Raw genomic sequence first — 23,008 nt, 5'->3', positions numbered from 1 at the left:
AAAAAAAATTCGACCTACCCTTATGTTCATCTAAGTCTGTAGTTGTAGACTTCTCAGAAAAACCAACTGAAATTAATGGGATATTTAAAACAATAGATTGAATATTTGGCATGTGTAATCTTCTCATATTTAAAATCATATTGTGCAAAGCTTTACATTTTAGCCAAAATCATGCAAGCAATATGTTCAGAAGATACTGATAAAAGGGTATTTGTATCCTTACTTAGCTTCAGTTTTCTACTGTCCAAGTCTTATGCTCCGTTGCCCATTCATATTAATGAGCTTTCATTCGCTCTGTCAACCTGAGTTTTTTTCCTGTTAGTATAACTTTAGTCCAATTTCTAAAAGATTTGGTCACAGTCTAAGTCTTCATCAAATAATTCCTTTACAATTATTCAACAGTCAGTTGTTCTGTTTTTTCGGGCAATTTTTATATCTTTTGGTTGAATCTCGATTTAGTGACCCTTTATTAAATACATTTTTTAACTCTTGAAGAGTCTGTTTTAGTCTCTAAAGACTTCCTTCCTTGGACTTGAGACCCTCTTTTTACCCACTTTCAAATCTTTACCGAAAATAACAATAAATTCACTAAATTTCCAGTAAAATATGTTTTTATATGAAACAGAAAGTAGAACAATTAGGTAAAATTCCAACTAAATAAATTGAAAACTGATTGAAAAGACATTACCCAGTTACAAAATGTCTTTCCATCTATTTATGCACTCTTTAGAGGCTAACCAATTTCAAAACCATTTAAGACCTTAAAATCTCAAAATGGTTAAACTGTAAAGAATAGGGCTTACATAATTAATTCACGAGCAGGTATATGCATTTCACTTTATGAAAGTTCAAAAAATAATTGCAAAGACAACAAAATTCCTTATAGTTTTAACTGTACTAATATCATGTACAAGTATCGTGTATAAATAAATACAAACACTGTTGCAAGATTCCCGACAATTTATTTATTTTTTCCATAAAAAAAGTGGCTTATGAATTTCCTTCAAAATTGATAAATATCTTGACTTAACAATACTGCCTGCTCATGACTTTCAATATTAATGTATAAAAATCTTGTTGTGCCTATCTATATTATCTGGTGGACACGGAAAATCCGGTCAACTTTAAATTAAGATTTCTCTAAAACCACAAATGCTTTTAGCTCTTATGTTTTTTAACTAATATTTAATTTTTAACGTTTCCTTATCTTTAATGAAAAAATCCATCGACTTCATATCGCTTGATTGCTAAACATACAACTGTCCCAAAATCTACAGTCATAGATATAATAAGTAAATTTAAGATTATTCAAAGCTTCGAAAGATAAACCTGAGAGCCGAAGAAAGAAAACTTTCCATAAATATAAAAAGGTAAAGTCGATTCTAAGTTCAATTGCAAAAAATCCGTACCAGTCACAGCAAGATTTAGCAAGAAAATTTGACTTTGAAAAAGACTTTGTGTTCTTATATCAAAATATTACTTAAAAATGTTGGAAATAAAGCCTTACATAAGATAAATACCCCAGACAGTTGCTTAAACGGTGAAATTAAAGGAATTCGAGGCGCAAAGTATTTGGTTTAAATAATGGCGGATAAAAGTATGCGCATAATTGAAGACGACGAAACATATTGCAAGACAGACTTTTTACAACTTCCTAATCAACAGTTTTACTATGAGAACAAAGATAAACCTGTCAATAATTAATTTAAATATATTCGACGAAAATTTTTTTTTTCCAAGTTCATTGTGTGGCAAGCAATTTGTAGCTGTGGTACGCAGTTTTTCTTGTTTTATCACTAAGAAGGCCTTGACTGCTGACCTTTACATCAAAGAATGCATCGAAAAAAGACTTTTGCAAACTTTTGAACAACAAAAATACCGAAGCCTATTTTTGCCGATTCTTGCTGCTTTTCACTGTTCTAAAAAAGTTCAACAAATGCGCAAAGAAAATAATGTAAAACTTGTTCCTAAAAATGCGAATTATCTAAATCGCCATAAAGAGCGAATATATATTTTTTTATCGTCTTCGATTCCAACGACGCTGCAAGCAATCAATATCAGAGTTCGAAGTTACTGAAAGAGAAAAGACGAAGATTGCAGAGCAAAATAACGATTGACGGACGACTTAAAAGATTGCAAATTATATAAATCAGGAAAGTAAGATAAAGGAAGCGAATTCCAAAGAACTGATGTTCGAGGAAAAAAACTAGACAAATAAGAGTTTTTCGAGCACTTAGGAACAATCACAGAAAAAGGATGAGACTTTATTAAATGACGAGTAGCACGAGAATGAATTTTAGTAGATGGCACAAGAGACGCTAGCTCTTTAGAGCAGTGCCCATTATAGCATTTGTAGAAAAGAGAAAGAGAAGCAACATTACGACGATGAGATAATGGTTGGAGATTGGCTGCTAGAGCAGGTCCAATAATGTTTACAGTGCGTTTTTGCACCTTGTCTGAAAGAGAAGAAGCATCATTAGAAGATCTGCCCAACAACATATATAACAGCAGTAGTCCATACAAGGATGGATTTGAGATTTTTTGAGATAAAGAATAGAATCCAAAGTAAGAAAGTGTTGAGCTCGATAAAGAGATGCAACCTTAGCAGATGGTAATTTTGCAACGAATTTGATTTATGGTTTCCAAGAAAGAGTCAAAAATCTTCTGCAAGGCTATAGCAGGTATTTTGTCTGGACCACAAACTGTAGAAGAGTCTAAGCAGGTTATCACTTTAGATATAGAAGCTGGAGTAATATGGATGTCATGCAATGGATCAAACTGTTTGTCTGCAATACCAGGTAGAACACAACTAGTAGAGTCAAAAAATAATATTGATAAAAAGTTCTTAGCAAAAAATTCAACTATGTCTTTAGGTGCGGAGACAAAACCTGAACCATATAAGAGAGGTGGAATAACAGGTTTGCCAGTGCTATTGATACAAATAAAGATTCCCCAGAGATCATGAGAGCCTAACTTTTGTGATGAAATAACAGATTTCATAACCTTAGAATAGCGGAATTTGGCGTTAGAAAAAACCTTTTTACAATAAAAGGAATAAAAGATTTCTTACCAGCCTGAGTCTTCAAAGGTATGTAAGAAGCATATGTGTCAGCAGAAAAATAAAAGATTTTTACCCGACCCGAGGAAAGAATCCCAGTCAGTTTAAGGTAGTTGTAAGAGATACGATGATAAGGGGAATCAGAGGATGAAGAAGAATGTAATAATCGTTTTAGAGAGATCAAACCGTGATCACAGGCACCTAAGGGTAAATGTGGAGAAACTGAGCACTGACTTAGATCAAAAACAAGACATAAGTCGAGTAGAGGAGGTAAATAATTCGGATTGTCTAGAAAACAAGTTGGAAATTTGACTATTTGAGTTAGGGGTTGAGAAAGGCAAAAATTGTGTACTTTAACGCCTGCAGAGTCACTGACACTAAAGCAATGCTATTCAGTGTGATGAGCATTAAAGTCACCAACAACAAAAGTTTTGACTAATGGATAAAGAGAGAGGACTTGGTTAATATAATCAGAAATAACATCAAAAAGAGTGCAGTCTTGAGATAGAGAGGAGAGATATAGAACAAAGAGAAAAGCGATGGAGTGAAGTGGTGCTAAACAAAAGCACATGAAAAATTGTCTGAGGATTCAAACCTAGTTTCCCAACAAGTGGGTAATTTCTTATGAATGTAAATGCCGAGGCCAATAATATGACTTTCGGAGTCTTTACGGATTAAACTTGACTCAAAGCATAGAAAGTACTCAGTACACTATTTAATAGCCCAAGCGATTGCCTCAATGCTACTAATGAACTCTAAGCCGTAGCAAAGGACTCCAAATGTGGCATCGACAATGCACGCAAAAAGTACCAACAGGGACACTACCCATGTGCATTATGACACTGTTAATACTTTGATATTTTTCAGCTGTTGATGGAAACAGCCTCTATGAGAACTACAACAGTGTTCAGGAAACCGAACTATCAGCCGGCCTCAGAATTATAAAACTGAGTAAATTTAGATGAAGAAGGGGTGCAAGGCTGGTCAATAGATAGAATATGAGTAGCCCTTAAGTCTTTGCCTAGAAGGCCTTTTACTAGACAGTAGCGGGATGCATTTAATATCTTCCCAAAATGAGTATTTTTATTTAGACACGATCTCTTGCCTTTACTTAACCAAGAGCCCCAACGCACGAGGTGTTTTCAGTTGGAGTTGGTTTATCCTAGCCATTTCCTATGTGTTATTTTTATACTTTTATTTTATATAAAATATTAATCATTTTTTATTTATTTATTGTACCAAAACTCATGGAAACTTTATATTATATTTTTCAAACCTTGTACCGAAATATATTTTTTTAGATAATAATTAAAAATACAAGGCAAGTGCATTGATCAAACTCAATTTTGTATTGGAAAAGCGTTAAATAAAGATTGTCATGACATACAATTTAACAAAATCAAGAAAATTAAATGTTTTGAGGAGTTAACAGAAAAAGATCAAGAAGTTGTGCACACACATTGTAAATGAAGCAGTATCTCTCAATCCAAGTTGATGGTGAAAGACAACATTTTCAAAAAAAGACTTCTATTATTTAATATAAAAGAACTTTATTTGGAATTCATTAAAATTTCTTTTGAGGTCAAAATTAGGATATCTATAATTTGTTAACTTTAGAAGTTAGGTTATCTATGTTTCGTGAACTTAATTTGTGAGAAATAAATAATGGAGTTCATCACAAGACAGTTGGAATAACAAAAAGTAAAAAAGACTTCCAAAAAAAGTGGATTAATGCTATTAATATATTGAAAAAAGAAAAAATCTTTAAAATGATGGCAACAATCCGAATTAAATAGTCATGTGATTTGAAGCAATTTAATTCAGTTGAATACAAAAGTAATTTGTGTTTAACTGAAGAGTAAACTTTTCAGCTAAATGCAAAATATATCAAAATCATAATAGAGCTACCTAAATAAAATAATTTATAATAAACAAATAAGCATCCTCATATTTTGTGGAAATCATACTCTGGCCGCTTATATAAAAGGTAAATAAAAACTCTTTAATAACATCGTTTCGTTTTATATCTAAAAAATATCAACACTTGCAAAGTAAAAATTGATTCAAGAAACTCGAATCATATCTTTTAAACCTCTTCGCAGAGCCTTAATATGAAATACACTAATTTATTTATCAAGTTTTGAGTTAAAATTTTAAAAGTTTCAATACTTACAGTATAAATTAAATTGTATCGTAAATATATATATATATATATATATATATATATATATATATATATATATATATTATATATTAGGGGGTTGATTTTTTTACAACTATACATGGGTATAGTGCCAAAATCTAACATTCTACATGAGATTACCAATTGCAAAAGTTTTACTGACTAAAGTTTCAAAAATGTCCCCCGTAAGTAAAAAAATATTACGTAAAAATTGACAAATTAACAGAAAGATAGCAATTTATTTTTACAAAACTTTCTGTTCATTAATATACAAAGATCAATTGTTTGTGCAATTTAAAAGTTGTTGTGCAGAATAAATCTGAAGTTCATCTTGTCAATATCTTTTGCATAAATTTCTTGCATAATTTTTATGGCTCTTTCCGCACAGATATTAGATCTCTGAATTCCTTGTATGCGACTGGGCTCCTGGGACCAAAATGTTTTTAAGGTTTTCATGTCTGTAGTTGAAGTTATTGCTTGCTCTAAATTGTTAAAATTATGTTCTGAGTATTGCATGTCAGAAAACCATATATCAGACCAGGCTGATGTAATGAAGTCACAAACCATGCGAAGTTGATTATTTGATCTTTCAAATTCTCTTTGAAGTTGGCTTACAACTCCATTTTTACTTCCAGTATTAACACTTGTGGAATCAGATATTATAACTTTAATACTACTCCATAGTTGAAATTTATCTAGCACTTCAGCTATTCCACTGTAAATACTATTAGCTTTACCATCACCCAGTTTCAAAATGGCTAACTTGATCTCCTTTTCTGCATTTTTTAAAATCAAGACTTGATACTCAATCCCGGAAATTCTTTTACCATCAAAATGCAACACCCAATCATCATTTTTTAAATGATTAATCATATGCTTTTCCATTTTTTGAGCTTTTGACATTGTAGCTCTATAAACCCCAGATTTGGATGGTGCTTGCACATTAACACCACATTCAGATAAATTTTTGCAAACTTCTGCTGATCTCTTAATATTTAGTTTTGACTTCTTAACTAAGTTAACAGCAACAGTGGTGTTCTCATATTTTCTGTTTGTTTTTTGGCCTGGCGGATTATAATCAGAGTCTTGCTCATCATCTTGTTCATTGTCTCCTTTATTGTCATCACTGACCTCTACTGTACCTGTTTCAGCTATGATAGTTCTCTTCTTGCCAGCTTTAGATGGATGTACTTTAACAATTTTTGATGTGCAATAAGACCATCAGTTTTCACCAGTAATATATAAAATTCTTTATCTTCATTGCTAAGCCAGTTACCATTCACTTTGGTTATATCAAATAAATAATCCCGCTTTTCTTCAAAACATTGTTTTGATTTTTGAACAGAATGATATTTCTTAATAAGAATTTCTAGTTTTTTTGTTATAGACCTTTCATTAATTTTTGGTAAACTCAGTTTAAGCCACAAATCAGATAATTCTGCGCCAACCATTTTACATCTGGAATACACTGACTTCTCTAAATTTGATAAGTAATTATACCGACCAGAACAACAGAACAACAACAACAGAATAAGCTTTTGGCATTTTATTCATAAAGCCAAGTGGCTGCAAAACTTTGTGTATGTGAAATCTTGTTGATTTTGATTTCTCAAAGTGGACTAGATTTTTTGTCCAGGCTTTGATATTTTCAGGTTTTTCAGCTATCTCGGAGCTTATTCTGGACATTCTGAATTATAAAGTAAATTGAAATAATTTTGAGTTACATGCAAATTTAAAATGAAATCTAGTAAACACAAAAAATCAGTTTGATTGGAACACGTTTATCTTGACTGCTAATGACAATAATTCAATCTTGTGATTGCAGAAATTGATAACATCGGATGCATTCAAACAATGTATACTCAAACTTATATACTTATATGTTTGTTTATTTGTATCACGCTACACCAATGATATTGTAATTATTATAGTTACAATATCTTTGTGCTACACATTAAAAATTGTTAAAAAACATTTACAATTTTTTATTTTCATATTACAATTTCATATTTACGGGTGACATTTTTGCAATCAAATGTCTTAAGGTATACATTTTTATAAATAAATATAAAAATGTCAGCTTTTAAAAATATACCCATTGGTTTTTAAAAAAAAAAGTTGAAAAATCAACCCTCTAATATATATATATATATATATATATATATATATATATATATATATATATATATATATATATATATATATATATATATATATATATATATATATATATATATATATATATATATATATGTATATATATATATATATATATATATACTTTGACTTTGAAATTTATATATATATACATATATATATATATATATATATATATATACATATATATATATATATACATATATATATATATACATATATATAAATATATATATATATATATATATATGTATAAATAAATATACTTTGACTTTGAAATTTATATATATATATATACATATATATATATATATATATACATATATATATATATATATATATATATATATATATATATATATATATATATATATATATACATGTATACATATACATATACATTTATATATATATATATATATATATATATATATATATATATATATATATATAAATAAATATACTTTGACTTTGAAATTTATATGTATATATATACATATATATATATATATATGTATACATGTATATATATACATATACATTTATATATATATATATATATATGTATATATATATATATATATATATATATATATATACTTTAACTTTGAAATTTTTTATATTTATAAAACTGAGTAATAATTGCCTGCAAACTTTTTATGTCCTAATATAATAAAGTGTATAGAGTTATGACATGTTTACAATAATAATACTTATAATAATAGTAATAATAACATTAACAACAACAACAACAACAACAATAATAATAATAATAATAATAATAATAATATATATATATATACATATATTATATTTAATATCATATACATACAATTAAAACAATTGCAAACACTTAATTATATTAGAACATATAAAGTTAATGAACAGTTATAACTTACCTTTTATATATATATATATATATATAAATTATTCTTTGAGTAAAAGTATATTTTTATTTAAAAAAATAGTTGAAGCAATTACCAGAAAATTACTCTAAAGATCGCACACATTTATTTGATGTTTAAAATTTTTTTTTGAATTCTACAGTTAGATTTCTAGAAAATCGATTTCAAACAAATAAATAAATAATGGTCATTAAAAAACGATGAAGTTCTAAAATTTATGTTTCAATGCGCTTAGTTTATTTTAATCTTTATTTATCTATTTTCTTATGAAATTTAGGTATTTATATACTGGTTTATTTAAAAAATAAGCCTTTAACAATAAATAGATAAGAAATAAAGAACAAATGAATGGTTGTTACATAAAACGTTCACTGTAGTTAAGAACCGCAGCCATTTTAAAAGTTCAAAATTTGTTGTTAATTTCTAATACATGCGTACCTAAACATAGCGCTTGTAAGTGGTTGTGAATAGGATAGTTTTCTTCCGGCCACTCAAATTTCGTTACAATCAGAGGCTAGCGAGAATTAGAATCATAAATGTCTTGAAGCATTTTTAAAGTTGGCTTAATAGGTATAGCTTTTACAAAATGCATCCTAAACTTGACGAATATGCAGTTTGTAAACATGATGACGACAAGTTGTCCACTACAGTGTAGTGACGACTTCCCTCTCAGCGAGTGCTGCACATCTTGCTTTCCATACAGAGTTACAGGAATTGATTTCGAAAAAGAATCAAAGTACGAGTAGAGTTGATAATTACAGGAATACATAAATGTTTTTGTTTGCATCGTTCAATGACATAAAAGCAACATGCTCCTTTTGCCATAGAAGCAACATGCTTTCTTTTCAACACACAAAAAACGTTTGTTTTGAATATTTTTACATTTTTCGATATTTGCCTTTCCAAACACTTAACCCTATTCAAACTGAGTTGCGCCATAAGTTTAAACCACAATGATTTTTCTAGCGCTTAACCGCCTTCACTTTAACTTTTTTACATTTATAAATTAATATATTTTACAACATAATATACTATACCATTTTCAACATTAACGCGTGACTCAAGGGGTCTCACAGTGTTTTCATTGCGGTCTTGCCAATGACACCCTCTAACACCAATTTTTGAAAACTTCACTTTGCAGCAAATGTTTATAAACAACATAACTACAAAACTTTAAAGAAAGATAATAAAAATCCAAAAACAAAATTAGCTAGTAAATAAAATAATTAGTAATACTGTAAAATGTTATCAACGGAAAGAATTAAATCCTTTATTTTGTTTTTAAAATGACCAAAAGAACTTTGTCGATCAAAATCAAAATTTGGCAAAATAAGTTTATTCCATAGGTGCGGTGCAGGTTAGGCAAGAAAAAACTAATTTAAGTTTGTTTGATAAAAAGTTTCGTTAAAATTTTTTTTCTCACAGCTCAAAAATTGTATGGCAGAAATATAGAAAGTCAATGGAGAAAATTGCTACAAACAACCTCATATTGGAAAGAATCGACTAATCAATCAAAGAATCATGCCAATTTCTCTTTTTGTTGAAGAAAGTGTACTTATCTCCTTGAGTTTTACAACAATAAGTAACATGGATTTTTGAATTACTAAGCTATTTTTAATATATAGGCCCGAGTAAATACATGAATCTTAAAGTGAGGGTTTTCCATTGCAGTCTATTTTTAAAGTGGAGAGGCATACTGCATGATTAGAGGAATCCTTTAACTATTTCTTAAGTCGAATTTTTTTATACAATTCAAATAAAATAATAAATAATAATGTGTGAAAAGTTAAAGTCGTTACAGAATATATTTGTTCTCATTTTAGGCGAATATTCTCAAAAAATGGTAAAAATTGGTTTCATTTTTTTCTAAGTAAAGAGTCCCTATAAATATTTTATTTCAAATAATACTTGGTAAGTATTATTTTTTTTCTTAGTTTAAGTCTCAATTTAAAAACCACCAATATGTTTCTGAAATTTTTTTATTTTCATATAAAAATTTTTTTTCCTGGGTTTATTGAGCACATTCGAGATATGTTTCAGGAAACGCGTCAAATAAATGCGTAAAAACCAGGTAAAAAAACCAGGTTAGAAACTCATAATAATAATAATGTTACATTTTATTTTTGTCACAATTTCATTTATTGTTCAAAAGTAACCATGAAAGTGCTTTTATGCCAAATAAAATTCCAGTTATTAAACTAGAATTAAATCAGAACCGAAACATATCAAGAAACTGACTCAGCAATATGGCATCCTTTATACCACGAAACTAAATCATATTGGATTTCTAATGGCCCATTAATGTGCTAGAAAAATGATAGGAGCTTAAAGAATTCAGAAAGGTTTAGTTGTGAACAATAAAGGTACTCATCAAAAGGGACGACTGAATAAGCGCAAATTTCATAAGTACGAACTGGCATTTGTGCAAAGCAGTTACCAAAACTGATAAAGTGCGAACTGGCCTAAGTGCGAATTAGGATAAGAGCGCCAAAAGAATTTGCAAATATTGGCACAAGTGCGAACTTTCATAAGGGTAAAGCAGTTGCAAAAAGTGGTACAAGTGCGAACTGGCTTATGCACGAAGAAGTTGCAAAACTAGCATAAGTGCGCCAAAAGAATTTTCAACCATTGCATAAGTGCAGACTGGCTTAAGTGCAAGTTGGCGTAAGTGCGAAATGCCAATTTGGGTTTTATGTTAATATTTGTAATTTTATTCGGTGCACTTATGCTAAATTGCACTTATGCCAGTTTTTTCAACGCTTTGCACTTATGCCAGTTCGCACTTATGAAATTTGCGCTTATTCAGCCTCCCGAATCAAAATCTTGCTTTAGCTGTAAATTACAGGAGAATTTTGAAATTGTAAGCGGCTGTTACATTCACCATCTGCAGGTTCTGTCTCTTGGTTTGCTTACACGTTACTCTGAAGCGCGCACTCTAATTTTTCCACAACTGGATTTAATGACTGGAAAAATGGTTCGAAATGTTAATCTGAAAATAAAAACGACTCTGAACGTCTAAAAGTATGCTCACATACTCCAGTAGGCAAAAATAAATTGAGTGACTCTGTATTATTAAAGCAGTTATAAAATGCACTGCAATATACTGGTAGAATTTGCTGAAAAAAATGTTTCAGTCGTAAAGTTTTTGTCATCAAGAGGATTGATATTTCGTAGCAACAATGAAACATTTGGATCAGAGCAAAATGGTAACTATTTAGGAACTCTGGAGTTATTAGGCCAGTAATACTTCGTATCTATCAGCCAATTTATGTGAGGAGTTGTTATTTCTAATGAGAATAAAGCCTTGGTTAAAATAATTTCAGATAAAAAAAAATACAACTAAATAAGTGCTGACTATACTCAAGACTTTTTACATGTTGATACGTTAAAGATGCAGCTCCAATTGAGCGGTTTTTGCAAATTGTCTCCATTTATTTGCATGGAGCAGGTTATTTAAAAAGAATAAGTTTGAATTTTTTTAACAAGAAAATGACATTTCAATATCTGATAATGCATTAAACATAGCGAGACAGCTTAGAACTGAAAATAAAAGATCAACGACAAAGGTGATTCATAATTATTTTTAACTTATGTTGGACCTTCTTTAAATCTGGTTGGCAAAAGTGAAGGCCGTACCTCAAAATTGGCATCTGGTTGGCCTATTATCTAAGAAAACACAAATAGATGTTACTTACATGCAATCATTATTATTTTTTTTTTCAATGCCTCTAAAACTTTTTTTCTTCATGAACTAATCGAATCCAAAAACCAAAAACCTCATCAAGAAATTGAAAACTGTTATGATGTTTTTTTAACAATTTTATGGAAAGAAATTCTTTGCCATTTAATAAAACATGAAAGGTTTTGAAAACAGAGAATTTAAATCTGAATGTTGCAGTTTGTATTCTAAAGTCATTATTGCATTTGATCAAAGATTTTCAGTTTGAGGAATATGAGGAAAAAAGCCAAAGTGATGCTTTGAAACACTTAATACACGGACGCTTTAAAAAGAGCAAAAAAATTGATGTAAAAAAATTTTAGAAAAAAATCACTTAAAAAATTTTATATATATATATATATATATATATATATATATATATATATATATATATATATATATATATATATATATATATATATATATATATATATATATATATATATATATATATATATATATATATATATATATATATATATATATATATATATATATATATAAATTATATATATTAAAATAATTAAATGAAAAAATAAAATTTTATAATCAAACTTGAAGTTTCATTTCTTTCGGCAATCAGCCATATTATTTAGAAATAGAAAATAAAAACCGTTATAAAAAATACAAGTTTAGCATTGACACGGTATCTGACGTCAAATATACGTAATCTGATATCTGATATTTCGGCAAAGCTAAGCTTGATTCCGTTTTCACTAATACCGATGTAATATTTTTCCGTAAGACTGGGATTAGGTGATGCTAAAGTGGCCTCAAATACAACATTTTTTGATAGACATTGGGTATTCAAAATGCATGAGGTTTCTTAATGCAGTTGCAATTTGTATCATTAACGGTAGTTTTGTAACGCAGACTTTGTTGGTTGTGTGGTTTAATAATTGATCAAATATTTGGCACGCAGCTTTAACTAACATATTTTATTTCTGTTAAAAGTTTTGTGAAGATTATGATGTTATGGAAAATGCCAATTTTGGTTACAAAATTTTGCAGAAAGGAGGATTAAACCATATATTATTTCTTTTTCGTTTTTTAGTGTTAGAATGATTTAGATTTGAACGATATTGGAAATTGGTGTGAAACCCAGACTTTTTTTATGCGTCTTTATAATGAGGAGCAGTCTTTTGAAAAGTTTTTTCGCTTGAAGAATTGGAAGATAATCTGTGTTCAATTGAGGTTGGTTTAAAATTCTTTGTAGATGATTGGAACTAGCATGGATATAATTTAACTTACTATCAAAAGTATGTTAAGGTTGACAACTGCAGTTGGTAAGATTTAATGTAACATTAAGGTAACTAACAATTTTCATTTTAGATTAAATGGAAATACTGAGATTGTTTTGTTGTAACATTTAAACAAAATGAAGCTTAGTTTTTTCAATATTTGGACCGCTTGCATTTTTAAACACGGCTAAGTCATCATCTCTATATAATCCAAAATCAGATTTGCTAAATAATTTTTAAAACTTTTTAAAAACTTTTCGCAAAAACTGCAGTCTTAGTTTTAAAGATAGGTATGCTTCAATATCCCTAGTAATGACAACTGAACCTCAACTGAAAAACGAATATCCATTATTAGTAGAGAAATAAATGACATGCTTCTCTAACTTGTCTATATTCAACAAAATTGACTTGAGTAATCCCTATATATGCTTATGTTGGGAGTAGTTTCACAAAACTAAAGATTAAAAATTAACTGTGATCTACAGTGACAAATGGGTTGAATTTAACTTTATCGAATGTGAATTTCCTGTGTGAATTGACATTAAATTATCGATAAATTATTTTTCTTCAACCCAGTGGGTACAGACGTCCATAAGACGTCTAAACAACGCTTTATAGACGACGCAAGTGTGCATAATGTTCTATTATGCACACTTGAGACGTCTATAACGACGTCTCAAGTGTGTATAATAATTATATAAATGACGTAATATAAACTATTAAGTGTTTTATATAACGGCGTTCAACAAACGCTTTAAGTAAAACACTTAATAGTTTATGGTGAAAAGCACAAATATTTGTATACACTTGTATATGTATATGTATATATACATTTTATATATATGTATATATATATATATATATATATATATATATATATATATATATATATATATATATATATATATATATATATATATATATATATATATATATATATATATATAGTATATATTGTATATACTATATATATATATATATATATATATATATATATATATATATATATATATATATATATATATATATATATATATATATATATATATATATATATATATATATATATATATATATATATATGTATGTATATATATATATATATATGTATATATATAGCGTTTTTAATGTATTTAGAATGAGGTACTCGGTATTCGTACTTGTCCTTGCAGTAAAATATTTGAACGCCGGAGGTAAGCATTTTTTGTTTGTTTGTAGTTATAAATGAAAATTTTCTAAATATTTATATTATTAGCAAAAGTTATTTGATAAAAAAACTATTTATAATACATAATTAAAAACTAAAAAATATAATACTAAGGAAATAGTAAAAATAAAATCAAATTTAAAGTTAACATTCATTACAGAAAAGGTAATGTACAATACAGGACAGGATGTTATTATTAGTTAGATTAAAACAATTGTTCTAACTTCTTTTAAAATCCTGATGACTTTGTGCATATTATAAAGGCAACAACTTTACAATGTGCACAAAGTGTTTGCTCTATCATAATTACCTTGGACTTACTGTTCATTACATTTAAGAAGAATGGGAATTGCATCATATGCTCTTACTGAAGTTAAGACACATGAATGGCACTTTGCTGAAACGTACACAGATCATTTTATTCATGTTGCACAGCAATGTTACATTTTAAATAAAGTCAGTATACTTAGCAGAGATAGTCCAAGAAATATGGTCACTGCTGCAAGGCATTTGCCTTTTTAACGTGCTCCTTACGTCGCACACAGTTTCCAGCAATCTGTCACAGTATCTCTGCACTACAGCGCGTTTGACAATGTCCCTGGTAAACACAGAGAAGTGATGGGCTTCTTTAAACATAGTCCAGCAAGTGCTGCAGAATTTAAACAAAAATATAGTGAACCTAGACATAAAAGAAATCTTATATAAGACATTTTGACAAATGAGATTTGACTTCAATCATGATAAAAAGTGTTCGCAGAAACAAACAGTCACTGAAGGATGTCCTTACCACACACAACACAATAATTGCTATGCCAACATCAGCTGAAATGGACAAATTGAAGAGGTTGGAAAATCTACTGAAGATCTTCAGGTGTATTTTACATCATTTATTTCTCACCGACTTGTCTGATTGCATGTAAGAGAAAATTAGTATGTCTCTATATGTGTGTAAGCACAAATATTAATATGCTCTAGAGTTTGTCTGCTTTTTACCACCTCTTTTGGGTGATGGAGAGCGTAGATGATGACCCTGCCTATGTGGTCGAATATAAATCTACATTCTAAACAAACCTGCAAACACGCAAGGAAGATGCCGACATTGCATAACTAAAGATTCTAACTTCATCGGATCTGAAATTCAAAGACCTCAAGTGTATACTCAGAGTTGAGAGAGGCGAGATGTGAGCCTAAGTCACTAATTTGCTCAAGGAACAAAAGGTTATTGTAAATGACCTGTGGAAGCTACAAAATCAAAGCCATCAAAGAAAAAATTTGCTATACTGATTGCTAGAATACTGGAAGACTCAATTTAGAACTGTGTGTGTCAATACAGAGCAAAGCCCACCATCAGAGGAGCGTACAGAGACCTATCCATTACAGTGGTGGTCCAAACATGCAGGCTCAAACAGCAGACTGTCCTCAATTGCACAAAAGTATTTGGCAACAACTGCATTATCCATACCTTGCAAAGGTTGTTTTTCCTTGCTAATCATATTGTACAAAAGAAGAGAGTTTTATTACCATCTGAAAATGTGAATGACTTTGTTTGTCTTAGCAACTGGCTTGTTACAGATGTGTAAGTAAACTTAAAGTTGGGAGAATAGATAAAATTGAATAAAGTTATTATATTGTATGTTATTTCACTTTTGTTCATATAGCGAAACTTTGAAAGAATAAAGTTACAAAATACACTACATTTGATTTCCTTTTTGAATCTTTTGCATTTCTGCGATTAATTGTTATTAATCGCAGAAAATCATACGATTAATTGAAAATAAAAAATTTATTTGCTGCCTAGCACTAATATATATAGAAGAATAAAAAAGCAAACATATAATTTAGAAGTGCTATAATGCCTACATTTGTTAAAATAATCAAAAAATATATAAACGAAATATCTTGCATAAAAACAAACAATAGTATTTTATAAACAACATCATTACTAGATAAATTAAAATACTAAGAACTTATCGTTAGTACCATCGCTTTAATTGAAACTATTTTTATATGTTTGAGTTTATTTAAAAAAAGCATTTGTAATTGCGTGCTTGAAGTCTAAAATTAATAATATTTGTTTTGAATTATTTTTCTAACTTCACTTCCTAAAGCTTGTTTTTGTTAACAAAAACATGAAACTTTTTCTGACAAAACTAGTTAAATTCTGACAAACGCAATAGGCTCCTTATCCACAGTAAAAAAGATGAAAAATAACTGTTCTATGTTATATGTTTAAAGAATAAAGACCATATTAAGGTTCCTACTTAATTATGTTTACGTTTTTCATGCCTAACGATTGATGTCAAATAACATGAAAAAAACTATTGGCTTTTTTTAACACATTAAAAGTTTAGAAAGTTGTGTTACACGGAATGTTTTTAAAAATTGTCTGCAGTAAGTAATGATAAGCAAACTATAATATGGGTTTGCATTTATCTTATATGAGCCTAGGCTTGCTGAGAACATTGACTTGAATTCATTGTTTTGTTTTAATGAAATCTTACAGAAAATAGTTTGCATAAAATAGTAAAAATGAAAATCTTTTTCTTAAGTTTTACTTACAATGATATGTTTTTTTGTATGACATAAAATTTAAACAACCATATAGATATTAGGTATTTTTCAATTTACTAGATAAGGATGAACTGTGATCTAAAATAAAATTTATAAACTGAAATATAAAGTAGCTTATGGTGTTTCAGGTATATGTAGTAGTTATGGTAAAAGTTGAATTAAAGCATCATAGAACATGGTAATTGTTAAACTAAAACATCGAAGTGCAACTCTCAAAGTATAATTTTCTTGGGGTCATTGTGCCCTTCAGCAACTCAAGCCAGTGTTGTTGTCTACCAACTCTCTTGATCAATTGTTAAATTGTATTTTTGTTATTAAAATTTTTTTATTTTTTTTATTTAAAGCATTTAACTTCAAGTCTTTTTCAGCACTCACTTTTTTATGAGAGCTACAACCCAATTAGTAGAATTTTGAGTTTATAAAAAGATTTTGTTACCAGAATTGAACTAAATAATGTACATTTCTCAAAGTTATTATCTAAAAATATTTTAGAAATTATTGTACTTTGTAGGAGATTGTGTTAATTTTCACAAAGTTTTTACAGTTGTAAAGTTAAAGTCTCATAAAAAATATGGTAAGGAACAATACTTGTTAATGAATAATTTTTATTTTAACTTATGTTTCCTGAAACCCAAGGTTTTTTATCCTAAATAAGCAAAGTTTTTTAATATTTAAGTTTGAAAACAAAACTGCTTTAAAGTTGGTTGATTCATCTGGAATTAGCCACAACTGTTAAATACCAGTACTTATTTTGGTTTTTAACTACCTTATAATATCTGACAATTTATAATCAAAAGATTGATAAGATAATTTAGCGCTGTGTTTACAACAGCTCCAGCACTAGCAGTACAGCCCTAGCTTTATATCTGCATTTAGCATAAAATATTTTACGTGAAGACTGGCCCAAACATATAAACCCCTTTGTATTGCCTATGTTTCATAGGCAACTTACCATTACCATTACAACTTACAACAAACAAATTTATGAACGCTTTTAAATTTATTTTAGCATATATATTATTATATTTCTTTAAAAATAAGCAGTAGCCAAGAGTTAAATGATTTTAGACTTCTCTATTTCAATTATCTACAGATAGAGTCGTATTAGATAGACAAAAATTTTGAGATTACTTACACTTAGTTTAAATAATTTTTATTTTATTTTATATGATATACAGTTGTTTTTGGATTCTTTTTTATTTACAACAATAAGGTCTTTGTATTGAAATTTATTTTATGCAAGTAACAGTACTCCAGCATTTTATCTAATACATCTATTTCTTCTTTAAATGCAAATTTCTTAACAAGATTAAAAACTTTAGAGTAACATTTTTTTATAACGCTAACTTTGTTTCTTCTTACATTTCTTTGCGTTTTTTACTATATGTTTGACGTATTGATTAGTTACAAATGTTTTAACTTCAACCCCACATTGTTATATAAACACTATAATGACAAACCACTAAGGTCAACTCTACAAAAGCAGAATATTGTTGTCTTAAATTAATCTAAAACATTTTTACTTTTCTTTTACACATACAGCTTATGAATGCTATTATTGCACAAGGGATTAATCACATATTTGATTAGCACCGCTTTGATTTCGTCGAAAACATGCTTTAAGACTAGTTTCCGACAAAAACAAATTTTCTCATCAGTCTGATGGTAGTCTGGTTATACGGCTAGTCTAAACTAGAAAGAGTGCCAAAACATTTAACAAAAGCTTTATAAAAATCAAAACAAATGAAAAACTTGAGCAGCTAAAAATTTTAGGATTCTCAATTTCATAGTGTGATCACTATTTATAGATTTTAATTTAAAATGGAAGGAAACAAAGTAAGTAAAACCTTCTTAAATATTTCTTTTTGTGCCAAAGTTTTAAATTGAATTCAGTTTATATTTCAAAATTCGTCAAATCACTTGATATTATCTTTCTATCGGAACATTGGCTTTTGAATATTGAACTTGTTGTGCTAAAAAACATAGCATTGCCGACACATAAAGTATTTTTTCATGCGGCCGAAAAAAAAGCATATGGAAGACAATTTGGAGGAAACGCGTTTATTGTTAAAAAAAAAATTTCTATTGTCTCCTCATATAACTTATAAAGATGATAATATTCTTGCTATTAAAAGGTTCTGACATAAATTAGCTATATAGAGTTGTCAAAATACAACACTCAATACGCCTCTTATTACAAATAAAAATCAACCAAATTCAACCTCTATGTAAAGAGCCTAATTCACTAGTTATTACATCAGCTGGTATTAAAAGCTACACCTCACAATTAAATAGTAATAAGTCCCCAGATAGCTGTCGGGTAAGTATTGAACACCCTAAAAACTCTCATAATAACAATCTTTTTTTGTGGCTCGCTAAATACTATAGCAGTATTCTAACAAATGGATAGGTACCAAACGATCTATGAACGTTAACAATTATTTCAGTTTATCAGTTATGTTATATATAAAAAATCACCTAATAAATCAGAAAAATACCAAGGAATGATTTATTTACCTATCTTAACTAAACTTCTAGAATATCTAATAATACTTTTATGTCCTAGTATAACAGATAGCCGTACGACATACGGCTACAGAATAAACTCTTGTCGTACGGGTTACGACAAGGGTCTATTCTATAGCCGCATTTATATAACATTTATATTGAAAGCATCCTAAATAAATAGTCTCAGAATGTAAAGTAGGATCAACAATGAAAGATATTTATACAGATGTAATTGCATTTGCAGATGATGTAATTTCGCTAAGTAATACAATCTCTAGTATAATAGAACTAATTAGCAGATTTCAAACATACGGAGTAGCGAACTTTATCAATCTAAACACTGAAATAACCGGTTTTCCGATTTCTTGAAAAAGTTATATTTCCAACAAGGTTGCTCAAATAAACGGAGCATTTATATACCTTTAAAATAAACAAAAAATTTCTGGGTTTCAAATGGAATAACAATACTAGCAAAAACAAAGTTGCATCACTCCAAAATACAAGTTTAAATGAGGGTATATCTCAGTTTCAATTGATTGCAATATCTCTAATCGACAGTGGGATTCGTTACTGCAATCCATCAACAATAGTCTATTTGTCCAATATCTTAACTGTGCCGAAGCTTATTTAAGCTTCGAGATGGAGAAAAATGATTTTAAGACTGCACTTCCGCTCTTGGAAGTGCAGTCTTAAAATCATTTTTCTGTATCTCGAAGCACAGTAAAATTTACCACTTCGTTTTTTATAACAGAGGATGTTTTAATATTTTGCTTAAAATATTGAAATTCTAAGCAAAATATTGAATTTTGATTTAATTTAATTGGTGCCTGTTTTATTATAACTTATTTACCTTTAATTTATTGCCAGATAATAATGAGAAAATATAATATATAATAATAAATGTAGAACTACTTACACAGTCTTTCTTAAGACAAATCATTTATAACCAGACTTAAAGAAGGGACAAGGTTGTTCGCCGCACGAAAAGTAAATTGGGGCGGAAATTTTGTTACTTCATATGTTGTTGTTCTATAATTGGAACTTAAAAATAAATACAAATACCAGCAAATTTATAAATTTGTCATAATCAGCCTGAAAATTTTGCACGAGAACGGCAAGAAGGCTATGGCTGGCACAGCCAATGTCTTAAACCAATCAGAGTTTTTTGTAAAATTATTTTTGTTGTGATGAAAATAAAAAACAATAAATTTCAAAACTTAAAAAAATGACTTAAGCGATTTTGAAATAATCATGACGATGAATCGTTTTTAAACATAAAAAATTTGTGTGTGCTTAATGTCATTAGATGCTACAAGTTAAAAATTGAAAAAGTTTATCTCTATAAAATCTTTATTATCAACGTTATACAGAGATGACTGGTAAAACACGTTAATTTGTATGGTAACTTAAAGAGTAGGTACACTCGGTAGCGCAGAAAAGTTCATTTATATAGTACAAAAGGCAAAGCGTATTATAAAATCAGCTGAATTCTTATTTGAGAGATTCTCTTGGATAATAAAATAAGCTGAATAACTTTAATAAAAGCTTATAATTGATCTGCCTAATAATTTAGCAGAACAAATGTTAGAACTATTGAGTTGTGATCAAATAAAAAACAACGCACTTTCTATTGAAACTTAACGGTAAAAGAACTCAATATAGGCACAATGTGTCATGTTTGACTGAAGGTTGATGGTAAAAATGATATATTATCAATAGTTAATATACAACTAGTGATGATATCAGAGGCGCCAAGAGCCTTCACTCTTCACTGCCTGGGACATCAATGCTGATTTTTCTAATTTTTCTTATATTTACTTATAAAAATGACTTTTTTTTAAATGAACTTGTTTTTAATTTGGACTTCCATTTGACATCTGCCGCCAGGAATAAACGGTCTCTTTCGTTTCTCCTCTTCCCCGCTCTTAACGCGCCTAGATGATATATTCATTTTACCATCGATCTTCAATCAAACGGAATAGATTGTATCTAAACTTACCATAATCTGAAAAGTTCTAACATGTGATCTGCCAAAGAATTTGGCAGATCTCATCTTAGAAAACGGCAGATCACATTTTTTATAGGTTAGGCGTTCACTACTAACAAAAACCATTTGTGCACAAGACTTATATCTCTAAACGTTTGATTAACTTTCGCATTTAGAGCCCTTTGTGTGCATGGAATCTGCATATTATTTGTCAGATCACTTATCAGAACTCAGTTTATTTTATAATCCGCTCTAACGTTTGTAATATATAAAAGATCTGCTCCGCTCTGCCTATTGTACCAATTATAAATATGCACATATAATTATACAGATTAAAAATTTCGAGTAAAAAAATAAACATTTTTTTTTGTTACTTTTACATAATAAAATTTTTTACAACATCTACACTATATATATATATATATATATATATATATATATATATATATATATATATATATATTATATATATATATATATATATATATATATATATATATATATATATATATATATATATATATAGAAGTTACTCTTATAATTGTTTGATAGAACTTATAATATATGGTCTATCTTAGTTATGGTATCTTGATCGGCTTTAATAACTTTTAATAACTTAAAATATACGAGAAGCTCTAGATCAAAAACAGTTTGCTCTGACCTTGATCAACCCAGACTAATTCGATTAAGGTTTTTCATAGCACCAAGAGCACAAATTTCTGATAATTTCCATTTTTCCATTTCCATTTTGATAAATTCCTGATAATTTTCATTTTTCAAAATAGATAAGTTCAAGCAGAAACCAATATCAAATTATTAAAGTATACTTTAAATCAACGTCTTTACTTTGCTTTGAGAATCTTTGCACATCGATTTCTTAGCTTTCAAAAAAGACTGTTAGTAAAATTCTTAGTTTTCAAAAAAGTTATATGGCACTTATACTGAGCCTTATAGAATTTGACAGTACATTTTTCTTTATGCAATCCATAAAACAAGTTTTGAGACTGAATGTCTTACAAAAACACATGTGCACAAATTATTTGTTGCCAACTTAAAATCACTCAGCCTTTTAAAACCTAAAAACATTTTAATAAACTAAACTTGTTTCTTTTAAAAATAAAACAAGTACTCATGGCAAAATGTTTAAACCTACACTATCAAAAATATCACATCTAGGCATGGCCAACGTGTTTACATTAACGTTTCAATGTTTCAAACGTGCTTATTATTTCAGTTAGTTATTAAATTTTCTTTGCTATTATAATTTTAAACTATGATGAATAGAATTTTTATCTTTATTTTCAATAAGTTGATAAGTGACTAAACAAGTCATACTTTACATATTCTCAGTATCTTTGTTTTTTACATGTTATCCCAGTTTTCATGTAAAATCTAGCTTATCTGAAGGTCTATTTGTAAATTTGTTAGTCACTTTTCTTTATGTTGCTCAAGCTCTGAGTTTCCTATTGTTGTG

The 23,008-nt window shown here is 28.6% G+C and overlaps 1 protein-coding gene across 3 annotated transcripts in view; it reads left to right on the top strand.

Moving 5' to 3' along the window:
• LOC136082389 (uncharacterized) overlaps positions 1 to 23,008 on the top strand; it is a 381,697-nt gene that overhangs the window by 12,846 nt on the left and 345,843 nt on the right. For all 3 annotated transcript variants that reach the window (XM_065801560.1, XM_065801559.1, XM_065801561.1), the window contains one exon: positions 14,399 to 14,454. In XM_065801560.1, the coding sequence (XP_065657632.1) occupies positions 14,400 to 14,454 (55 nt within the window). In that variant the 5' untranslated portion in view covers position 14,399. The remainder of the gene's footprint in view (positions 1 to 14,398; positions 14,455 to 23,008) is intronic.

The sequence above is a fragment of the Hydra vulgaris genome, chromosome 07 (genome assembly GCF_038396675.1).
Source record: "Hydra vulgaris chromosome 07, alternate assembly HydraT2T_AEP".
NCBI lineage: Eukaryota > Metazoa > Cnidaria > Hydrozoa > Anthoathecata > Hydridae > Hydra > Hydra vulgaris.
Note: the sequence above shows the minus strand (reverse complement) of the source record. Positions and strands in the feature narration are given on the sequence as shown.